The 12300-nt window shown below is 36.8% G+C and overlaps 1 protein-coding gene across 1 annotated transcript in view; it reads right to left on the bottom strand.

Annotated features, from left to right (window-relative positions):
- Positions 1-12300, bottom strand: part of CCDC60 (coiled-coil domain containing 60) — a 64771-nt gene that overhangs the window by 31969 nt on the left and 20502 nt on the right. Inside the window, exons 2-3 of the mRNA XM_072880415.1 lie at positions 6604-6687; positions 3849-3940 (exon numbers count right to left, since the gene is read on the bottom strand). Coding sequence (XP_072736516.1) covers positions 3849-3940; positions 6604-6687 — 176 coding nt within the window. The remainder of the gene's footprint in view (positions 1-3848; positions 3941-6603; positions 6688-12300) is intronic.

Raw genomic sequence — 12300 nt, 5'->3', positions numbered from 1 at the left:
TACTTAGCACTTCAAACTCTGCTTGGGATATTAAAGTGGAATTCGGTTCTTTCCATCTTCCGCATCAGCAGTAAAAAGGATTCTGCCAGCCAAATTAGATATTTAAGAACAATTGCACAACGCCACTATCCTCTACAGGTGTGGTGCAGGTACAACTGATCAGGATGTAACAGACAATTCTGCTGATAACGTACATAAAGGAATATGATTTTGTTTGTCCCTTTAGCTGTATTGGCTTCTGGAGGTGAGAGGGGATGAAAGACTAAAATCTGGGGTTTTAATCACTCGGAGAAAAGATACAACATCAAAACACATTAGGATCAAGTCTACTCACATCATTAAAAATCTACATTTAACATAATTTTGCAGATTGCATTACCATTAAAAATTCAGTGGAAGGCAAATCTGCATTTATCATAATGTGGTGCAGGAAACAGAAATGTCTTCAGTTAAAAGTAGGCTAGACTAAACACTTCATCTGTTATAGGAAACAACTGCACTCACCCAGAGTAATGGGCTGGATCTCTTAAGAAGGCTTTCCCTGGAGCTTCTAATTTAGTAGGCCAATTTTGAAAATAAAAACAAAACTCAGAGAAACAGAGGCATCAGTGAAGTCTAGAAGAATAAGTAAGGTATTTACTTACCTGAGACACCCGAGTTCCAATTGTAGCTGTTCCAGTGATAATTAATCTTACATCCCCAATTTGACTTTCCTCATTTACCTATGAGAGTAATAATATTTATCCACCTAATACCTAGCAGTGCTGCAGAGATGAATAAGACAATGCTTGCATGTACTTGAGTGCTAGGCATTGTAAGATTTATCAAACTAACATCCCTACAAGCATACGATAGTGGTAATAAGATTAAAAATTAAACAAATAATTTAAATGAAAATAGTAAGAAAAAATATGCCCTATATTTTTTTTTTAAAATTTGCTTTCAGTAACAAAAGTAATCCTCATTCACACTGTTATCCATACCAATTTAAAAGCTATATATTTATGCAGTGAGTTTAGTTCAGATACATTGCCTAGTTTCCAATCCCAATTTACTTGACAGAGCTGCAGAGGGGTCAAGTGATTTGCAGGAAGGTACATAAAAAGTTAGCTGCTCAGCTAAGAGTTAGGATCAATATCTTGATCCCCCCAACACACACTGCCCCCACACACACCTCCCCACCATTTCTGACCTCCCCATTTAGCACTCAACACAATGCTGTAATAGTTAGAAACAGGGAGCAGAGGAAACAGACTGTGTAGAGAGGCAATCTACTTTTTTCCCCTTCTTCTGGCACAGACAAATCATGTCTGGCCTCAGTTTGTACCGCTATTACCCTACATGGAGCTTCTTCGGCACTTGAAAAGGCTAGCTTTAAAAAGCATGGCTTTTCATGCCACTGAATCTTTCAGATTTAGTCCCTCACATAAAGGGCCCAAAACACCACCTTCTGCAAAAGCAGTCCTGTATCATGTTACTCACTATAATCTCGAAAATGATCTAGATTTTTATAAAGTCAAATTTAACTTCATAGGTTTCTACAATTCTAGCATTAGAATTCTAGCATTAGAAACTCACTCTTAATCAACTGAATTGGACAGAATTTCAAAGCTGTGGAAAAGCTCAGCTGATCCTAAACATCTCAAGGTTGGCCAAGGTACACAAAAATGCCATGGAGCGCCTGATGGCATTTCAAAAGTATATTTCCCAACAAGTATCAAATCAAGATCCCTTCATGTTAACCTGCTAACAAAATGACACTTCATTTGTTCAAAATGTAACCTGTAATGAAATGAGTGGTCCAGCTTCCTTCACCCAAATGTCTACAAACCAGTTTGCTAAGATTTTTAAAATCAAGCCTTTTAGTACCAGTGGTGATGGTAATTTTAATCCTACAGAACACTTGCAAGTATTTTTTGTCCTACTCATTTGAAAATAAAGAATGTAAAGCAACCAAAAGCAAGCTCTAAGCACCTGAAACTCATATCAAGAAGTAAACTGATCTTTGGCAGGTTATCATCAAAAGAACTTTAACTTGACCTCAAGAAGACAATCCCACTGAAATTTAGCAATGAACAATGAACGCAGGCAGTCAAGCATAACTAACAGTGTATTTATGGCAAAAACAAGTCATGCTTTACTAAAATGGCTTATCCAACCTTCAAAGTACACAGCATTTATTATTTTGTTTATGGTTTATCAAGTGAAAATTCACTAAAAGTGAATTAACAAGGTGAATAATAAAAATAATTGGGGGCAGAGAAGGATAAAAGGGAAGAATGTGAAACAATGTTATCATGAGTAACTAGTATAAAATTTAGAAATTGCTCTGATGTAAAAATTTGGGAATATTTAAAAACACTACATTATTGTGAAATGTAGAGTTCCGATTCCCTCTACAGTACTACATGCAAAAAAGCTACTTTTCTCTAACTTCCTTAAGTTTTATGCAGTTACAAACTCAGCCAGACAATGCAAGAGCCTAGTTTGTCTTCAATATATTACACTAATACAATATCATGTGTTCTCTTTACTGACATATTTGCCTAGATTTAACCTAATTATTAAGTTTTTATATAGATGTCTGTCTTATTGCTGCTTGCTTTAATTCAACTATTTTTATCAAGTGAACTCTCTTCAAAGACTTAAAGTCTAGGGACCTTGTAAACACTTGTGTAATACGTACCCTGCTGGGGCTGGCAGTGGTAATTTGTCAGTTTTATTTGCAGCAGGCTGTAACTAAACCTTGCCAGATGTAAATCATCTTTTTGTACTACTGCTTGCTGTTTCAGTTGCAAATGAATCTCATTTCTTAGCTTAACACTCACATCAAGAATGCTAGAGGGTTCCAGGAAAATTTAGAAAACCTTAGTCACCTACTGCAAGGCTTATTATGCAGTTCAGCAACTGTTTAAGGTAATACTGAGCAAATAGAGTGAATAGTCTCTGTAGGCAAGTTTGGAGTGCAATCAGAATGTGTGATTGCAACAGGAAAACATATTGAAGCCTCAGTCTTGTCAACTTAAGCACCACCTGCAGTGACAATGGTGAAACATGGGTGACAACACAGCCTAAGTACATTTAAGAGTATGAGTGCCTAAATGGGAGAGTATTCTTTGCTGAAGACTGTTCCCAACAGGCCTCCCTGGTTGGTTTGTTTGTTTTAAATGAGACCATAAGAAATGCCCTGCTGGGATAGAATTTTATTGTGTCTAGTCGCAATAGAAGATACTCTCTAGGAAAAGCATGCACACCCAGCTACTTTCTGTGGTCCATCCCATAAAATAATGGCTGCTCTCCAAACTCAAGCGGCTAAAAGGCATATAGGATCCCAAATCCATGTCCTATTATAACAGCTCACTACCCATCAGATAACGGGCACGAAAATCCATTCCTTCCATGCCAGCATCTTCCTGAGACTGAAGTTGGTATATTCCAAATGAATACATACAGATATTTCTATAATAGTGGTAGGTATTTTCATTATGATTTTCCATCACATAGTGGACATTATTATTTCCTAATATTGCTCATTTTTGACTACTTTATTACCAAATCTTGGCACAGCACTGTGTCATGCAAAAGACTGCAAAGAAGTAACAAGCACCTTTATAAAGTACACTAAAACAATATAGTATTGAAATAGGCAGAGCTATCAATCATTCCTCATACAGCATTGACCACACTTTGAGTATACAAAAAGCCTATAAAATTAGAATTGTAAACCATCTTTTCTAAGCGTTTAGTACAGTTGAGTATTTTGCCTTTATTCAAACTGCTGTCACTGCAGAACCAAAGATTCCTTTAGCCTTGACTGGTCCATTTCTGTGTGCTCTGGATTCCCTTACCTTGAGTGAGCTAGAGCTTTACTAAGAGTCCTCATCTCCTTTCCTGTTTCTCTAAACAGGGAGAGCCTCTTCACTGGTTCCGGTGGATCAGACTGAAAGTGATCAAATTAAAGATAAATATTACAGTATTAAGAAGAGCTTAGCATAGAGAAGGTATATGCAGTCTCAGGGTTCAGTTTTAAATCATCAAATATTTTCTGAGATGGTCATCATCTGGGACAGCATTATGTCATTTCACAAGCATGTAAACAAGTCTTACGTGATATTGCTGTGCATGCCCATGTGTACACGTGTTCCAATAGCTTTTAACTCATTGGCTGACTTCAAGTTTGACAGAGATCTTTACAGGCAGTTAAGCACCCATGAGCTTCATTAAACTATGAGACAGGAAGCACAGATTGTTCAATGGCCTAGACTCAAGGAATGACTGCTGTGAGTGCTTATGCATTAACAAACTACAAAAAGCATGCATGGGAGAGAAATCTTTTAGAAGTCCCAACCCAGGAAAATTTTCAATCAGACTCAAAACAAAGAGACTGACATTTGTAAAAAACAGAACAACAAGAAAAGCTCCACAGACACAGCTGGTTTTGGAGCACAGAACATAATGGTTTTATTATTTTCTTTCTCTCATTTTTTAAGAGTGTACAAACCAGGTCAGCAATTTTACGTAAGGGAATTAAAATCACCTACTTAGTACATTGTTCAAAATACCTGCAACATTTTTTCTTCTGAGCAGCTATGGAGCTGAAATACATGGGAGATGAAAGCTTACATTTGTTGTTGAACTAGCCCTGGCTTAGAAGTACCCTTGGGGTTCCCAGGGAACAGCTGCATCAATTTCATAGAATTATGATTGCATGCTGTGCATATGCAGTGTTTTTGCCTGTGTTAGGTAATAAAATATGCAGCTGAGGCAGTGCTCAATGTGCAAAAAGGGCATGGCTAGATTGCTATCCATTGGGAGGCATAGTGCTGGTGAGCAGAGACTGAGGTGCAGCCCAAGGTATTCCTTGAGGTGGTTCCCTGCATTTCATAAGTGTCCTAAGGTGTCTGGAAAAATAAATTCCTGATAAAGGAAATACGATCCTTTATGAGGCACCTGGGAAAGTATGCAAGAGGATATTGCAGATCTCAGTTGGGTCTGTACAGAAAATGCCCACCTACTCAAGAGAGGCTGCAACTCTTATTTCAAATCTTTATGCACATATGAGTGTACTGTTTTTGATCGCCGAAACAATTGGTGCTCTGTATGGACACCAGCTTCTATGATAAGATTGAGCTGCATACTACACCCTTTCCTAGTATGTTTTTAACTTTAAGAGAACATTCTGGAAAGTGCAAGCAAAAGAAAAGACTTCTTATTAATGAGATGTATAGATAAAAATAAAAACTGTAAGTGAGAACTGAAAAAAGAAAAATGATAAATGAATGTGTTGGTGGAATGTTTCTGGTATTCAAGCCAGAGTGCTTCTGCCAGTAAAACAGCTGGCACAGCTGCATCTTTTAGCAGGACTTCCACAGCACATCTTACTTTTCATCTTTGTTAGCTTCCAACAAATCTGACTGATTTGAGTTTGATAAAAAAGGAAATTAAATATTGTGTCATGACAGGCAAGATATTACTGGATGCTGAAGTCAGGCTAACACTTGTGCTTTCTTCCTTAAAGAAAAACTTTAAAAAAAGAATTTAAAAAAGTGTTAGTGTTAGTTGTCAGTTTTTGTATAATTGCAAATGTACCATCCTTTCCCTTTTGTTTACATTTTATTCTTCTCTTTTATAAAAATATTATGATCAAATCAGCTGCCTGGCATTCAGTTTTGTTCTAAAGAGAAAGAAGATGGATCAGATTTTAAATAAGCTAACAAAGACAACATATGATGAAAAATTAAATCTTTTTGCTGGTTTGTCAAATAAAATTCAGGCAAATTGTTAAATGCATACAGAGAAATTAAAGTGTGTTTTTAATTCCAAGATTTTATTTATATTTACAAGGCTTGAATTTCTTTGGGATAGATAGCCACAAACTACATTGTAACTCTGCACTGTTATATGACAGGCCTAAGTCCACATCAAATAGAACATACACTTGGGTGGTCTTGGATGAATTAGAACAGACTCACCACAGTAACTGTTCTGTGCTGACCAAAAAGTGACATTTAAGTAAAATTATCTCCAGGCCTTTCAATATTTAAAATTGTAGGTTAAGGTCACATCAGGCAAAGGCTGAAAAACTGCATATAGGCTAGATCTTCAACAACCGTTAATTTGTGCAGCTCTACATAACACCCAAAGGAACAGCCCTTGCAGCTTCAGGTTTTTGAGATCTAAGGATGTGCAATATTGACCTATGTACTTTAATAAAAATATGAATTTTTGAAGTAAAAAGTCATTTTGAATGTATCAGTCATTTCTGTGCTAAACTGTAATATAGTTTAAAGGTCAGTCTTCTAGAATTGACACGTGGAATAACTAACACAGCTAAACTGAATTTTTAGAACACTATTTTTACCAAATTACAATAGAACCCTACATCTCACTCAAGTGATTTTTTTTTTTCCTGATACCTTCAGGAGTTTTACTAGATAAAACCTATGAAGTGTTCATCAGTCAGAAAAAGCCTGGTTCCTTATATACAGTAAATGTTTAAACCTTGAATTCAGCAAAGTTATCTATATGAATAATTAAAAGATGATGTTTGTCTGTTGCCTTCTTTAACTCCATCTTGAATCAAAGCTTCACCAGTCGTCTCACCTCTGGATTGAAAGAGTACTTGTTAGTAGTAACCTCAGCCACTTCTTTGGGTGTTTTTTCCCCCACATCTTTTTTCACTGGTTCCTAAAAAATGAACAAAAAACATGTAACCACATTTGAAGCGCTGCATGTTACCCATACTGTAGCAGGTCATAATTTTCAAAATTAAGTGGTGCAAATAAATTTTGCTACAGAGATGCAAACTAAAGCAAAAGTAATGGCTAGTGTATTGTAGAAAAACTTAAAATGTCACTAAGTAACTGTGGCACGCAAACAGATTCTCATATGAAGTACCCGCAGACAAGCTACTGTGCAAAATGCATACGTGCTTTCTAAATTACTATGCTTAAATGCTTAGAAAAACGTAACTTTTCTCTTGGAAGACTGTTATATAGACTACTGTGTCTAACATAGAAAGAAAATCTAATTTCCAAAACCAGGAATAGGAAATTACTTACCTGTAATTGCTCTTCCCTGAAGATACAGTGTGATACAGTACTATTTTTGGGTCTGTGCTTTCACCCACAAGGAAGGCACAGGCTCATAAAAGGCCCTGAAGTCAAATACAAGCACGCTTTTAGTCCTCCTCCAACCATCAGTTTATTCAAGTGGAAGGAAGACATATTCCCTCCTATTAAAAAAATTATATAGGTCGATTAATAAAAGACTTTAGATCACTCAGCAGTGTATGGTGCTCAGGCTAAAAGGATATGAAAACACTAATTCCTTCCTGCACTAGTTTTAGATGAAAGAGCTCATTTATTGATTCCAAGCAAAGCCAAGCTGGAGGCCCTAGCAAGTCACATCCATATAGTCAGGGCAGAGCCAATGTACAAAAAAGGCTGAAAGACTGCACAGCAGACTCACAGCTGCAGGTGAAATACTTACTATGCTGTGTAGCTTTTGCACAACAGAGCAAAGCCTGGAAATATTCAAATATTTAAAAAAAATTAAGAGCAGAGCATTTTGCTTGTTGGAACCTTGACTTGAGAAGGCACAAAATTATTTCAAATCGATGTTCCTATGTAACATTTCTGCAGAACAAAGGTTTAAAGTGTAAGGAACAGTATCTTCACTCACTGGAGAACCGCAAACACCAACGTTCTAATATAATGACTGAGGCAGCCCACAAACAAGTAGAAAGCTAGCAGGGGGGAAGCAAACCCAAACCCAGAAATGGTACTAAGAGCAAAGTAGCTGGAATGAAGATTTTCTGCAGCCAGAGTATAAGGATGAACTAATGAAATGTCAAAGAGCAGTCTGAAGGCTCCACTATTTCATGCAGTTGGGGTGCACTTGACCAAGACTGGTCAGCAGCAGAGACAGATGGCTAACTGACAATGCTCAGGAGCATCAGTCTTACAGAGGGCTACCAATGTACCTGAGAGCCCACCTCAGTGATTGTGAAAACCACATTCACGCACTGAATGAGAGAGGAATCATTTTACAGCCTGAGTGGGCACCCATACTTCACCTATAGGAAATGCTAATCAGAGGAGATTACTGGGGATGAGCATGCTTTCAGTATGGAGAGTCTGTTACACCGAACTTTAGGGCAAATAAAATTTAAGGATTTATCATCACATAAATTTAATCATCAATATTTGGTATATTTTTTCCAAAGATCAAAGTTATTTATGTTAACCATTTGTAGTAAGAAGCACATTCTGAATACTAAATGTCTTTATTTGTGAAAACAGGCTTTCAAAAGTAGACTGGATTTTAGAAATGAGTTGCCAAACAAAACCCCTTAAAAAAAAAGATCATTTCCAGCATAAGAAGTCTGAAATATTCCTAACTACATGGCTGTATATTCATGAACACAAATGGTCTATCCAGAACATTAATTATTTAAAAATAATTATTTATTTCTTCTAATTTACCCTTCTAAATTTCAGAGTATTCTTAAAGGTAGAAAGGTGCCAGATGGATGGAACAGACGACTTCATAGGTGAAACACCTTCAGAGAAGCTGTTTCAGAAGCAGCTTGGTTTTAAAATGGGAAAAGTTTTCATATTTTAGGCAATATTTTATTTGTATCAGGACACATGTTTTTTTGAGAGTACAATGAAAAATCCAAGAAATTCTAAGTATTGGGACATCCTTCAATCTTCTTTCTCCTTTTCTGTTACTATTTTCATATAGCTATCTTCTCTGCCTTGCATGTCTATTTGTAATCTGTAGTGCTAACCACCACAGTATCATCCCATAGCGCAATAAGCAACAAAACCAAAAACCGTAGACTTGTGTCAGTTTTCTCATCTTCTCTGCTACAGGAATAGCATGCAGCAGATTGATGCTGGTGGGACTTTTTTTTAAAATTGCACACATTATCTGTATTTAAAGAGAAAGCTAGAAGAAATCTGATTTGGACTCGGAGTACAAGCATCTTACACTCCAGGAACAGCAGAATTTCCAGTCTGCTTTGCTCCCGACACTAATTTCTTTTTTTTTTTTTCCCAGAAGCAGCAAAATGTTGACAATGGCCAGGTACCATTGCTTTTACAGCTGGCGATACCTTGAATGACATGATTAAAACCAGTTGAGAGTCTCTGAGAATAACTTAAAGGGAGGGAAGAGTGGTAGAATGTAGCCCTAAGGTTTCAATGGCTTGAAAGCACCAGTACACTGACCACTAGTACAGGGTCTGGAGCCATTTAGCTATATTCACTGCAAGCGTCTAATGCCACAGAGCATTGAAGAAAAGTCTTCTTGGGTGCAACACTTCCCTGAGCTGGCCAGCCAGCTCTGCCAGTTCACGAGGAGAGGAAGAGAGCTGTGAACCTACCTAACCTTTGCACAGTTGCTCAGGGAGGGAGGTATCATATACACCACTCCCTCCACTCAGGCACTGATAATGTGATTCAATCACCCTTATCACAGAAAACAGAAGAGAATAGCTTCCTTTTCTACAACATTATCTTTCATTACAATGTCATGTATTGAAAAGGTGCAATCTGAGCTTAAAACAGTAACAGTACATAATTACAGAACAGTAGAACTCTTATCTTTTTAATTTGCAGTGCAGATATAAAAAACAGATAAAACAGTACTGGTATGTCTAATTTGTTAAACTCAACGATATATTATCCTGAGAATCTGAACAATCTTTGGAGTTTGGGTGTTGGGTTTTTTTTTTTTAGTGTTTCCAACTTATGAAGACTTTCCTCATAGTTCATCTAATTTGCTTTTAAGCCATCAAAAGGCCTGTTTCAGTGATCATTTCCTGCTTTCATTATAGGGAAGTAACAAGATCTCATACAACTCCATATGTAAGAAACAATTTAAAAAACCAGAAAAATTATAAAGTAATATATGAAACATCTTAAAGAGAGATTACATGAGGAAATGACCCAAAAGTTTTCCATGAAAATGATTACGGTCATTTTTCTTCAGATCACATCCAGCAGGTGTAGGTAAAATGAACTACAGCAATACTGCGGTAGGTGGAGCTCGATGCCATCTGATTGTCTATGGCTCTGCTCCTCTGGACCTGGAGGTGACCCCTTTTCAGTGCTATCACAGGTGGCTAATGGCACACAGGAAGCCCTGGCATTCCTGCTTACTGCCTTAGACAGCTCTTTATGTGTCCTCTTCATCTTTACAAATAAAATTGAAGGCTCTTAAAGTATTTTTGGGTGAACAAATTCTTTTGAATAGCTTGTTTAATTTGCAAACCACTGCCTGCAGATTCTCTAGATTTTATCTTAGCAATTCTCAAATACTTCCACTTTCTCTTCTAAATAATTCTGGAGATTAAAAATTGTTCAACTCTGACAAATCCTTCCTTTTATTAAATATTCTCTCCATTTCATACACCTGTGATCTTTGCAGATGTCATTCTGTGAGTTTTGAGAATTTCCAACTTTCTTCTCCAAATCTTATTGTGGAAATAGCCCGAGTTGGTGCTGTGTATGTCATCTATAGAAGGAGAGCAGAGATACAATAAACACACTTTTAGGTTGTACATTTTCAAATTTTTTTGTTTAAGCTGGTGAAAGAACCCATTTTCTTGGCAATTTCTGAAGTTTCTTCATTCTGGGCAACTCATTAAGTTTGCATGTTATTGTCAAAAATAGCAGATTGACACACCTATTGCACTCTCCTTCCTTCTAATATATCACTTGAATAGAAGCATTATGATTACATTTGGAAACTGTGAATGTGTTTTGATGAAAGTAAATCAGCACAGCCTCATCACAATCCAACATTTAGTCATCCAAACGCAAGATTGACCTGGTAAAATATATTTTTTAATTTTACAGAAACGTTTAGAAAGCTTTTGTGAAGCACTACATATAGAGATGACTACTGCTGTTCTGCAGGTGAGATTCTAAATGTTGAATTTTAAAGGCAGTATTCTAGCCAAGTACGCAGGATATTTTTTTTTTCCTATTTCTACTTTTACTGCTGCTGCTCAATACTGACCCTTTCTGCCCTTTCACTAGAATGTGGGAACGTGGAACAGACACCAGGACCGAAAGAGAATTTTCAATTAAACACAAGAGACTCTGAGACAAAGGACTTCACTAAGAATATATTGCAGAAAATTAAGATTTCTTTAAGATTAATGGTGTTTTAGTGCTTTAACTTAAAAAAAGCCAAAACTAAGTCTGCAGATATAAATATATATCAGCATCAAAGACAAGATACTGATTTGTTAAGGTTGTGCTGTACCATATCAATAATGCAAAGCACTTTGCAGTCAAGAATCTCTGTTGCCAAGGGGAGCACTTGAGAAGAGCTATTGCAGCAGCTTCCATTCCTTGGTTTCTGGTCAGAAACGGTCCTGATATTGAAGGGAAGGGGCACTCATCCCACTGTATTGCCATAGGTAGTTTTAATGAGAGAGGGAGTTCCAGTCCTGTTAGGTCTCCTTCTGCACTCCAATGAACACGTTACTGCCAATACAGACATATCAGGAAAATGGAAGGAGGCAGCTGAAAAGTGAGAGAAAGTTTGTCCGCTAGTGAAGGCATGAGAATGAGATTTGGAATAAATAGATGCAATGGCACCTCTGTCAGAAGTTTCCTCTGACATCCTAAATAAAACATTTAACACCTTATCCCAGCCAGCAGAAGCTTTTTTTTTTTTTTACTACAATGAATTTTAGTACAAGCTCCACAGCTCATTGTGCCTCTATTCCCTGTGTCTGAAATGGGAAAAAAACCAAACAACACTTCTCTTTCATTAAAATTTATGAAGTATTCAGATAACATAGCAATGGAAAACATATGTACAGAAGGACTGTTGTTTTCATGACAAAACCAGCTCGAATAGCTTGGTATTGTTTACTCCATCAATTTCCCTCCGTTTATCATATTCCTTGGGGAAATCCTTTTTTATTTTCTTGTCTCCAAATAATATTTACCTAATTCTGATAAGTTTGGTAAGTTTTGTAAAATAATTGGATCAAATTAATCTCAGTCATAATACTGCTGTTGTCAGTGCATTTACCCTACAGTTACTTTTAACCCCTTAAGCAACTACCTTATCTGAGCTGCCATTTTTATAGTCTCCATAAACTCTTTCCATTAAGATCATTTGAAAAATGTGAGATTTGAAAGTTTTGAAATGTGTCCTTGGAAGTCAATGCAAACAAACAAGCAAAAAAAAAATTATCACTTCTGTATGACATCTCTTTATGCTGCTTATATTTCAGTCTTCTGTTTCTCTCATTTACATGGTCTCTGGGCA

This window comes from Ciconia boyciana, chromosome 15, assembly GCF_034638445.1.
Source record: "Ciconia boyciana chromosome 15, ASM3463844v1, whole genome shotgun sequence".
In the NCBI taxonomy this organism is placed as follows: Eukaryota; Metazoa; Chordata; class Aves; order Ciconiiformes; family Ciconiidae; genus Ciconia; species Ciconia boyciana.
The sequence above is the reverse complement of the archived record's forward strand: the minus strand, read 5'-3'. Positions and strand labels throughout refer to the sequence as shown.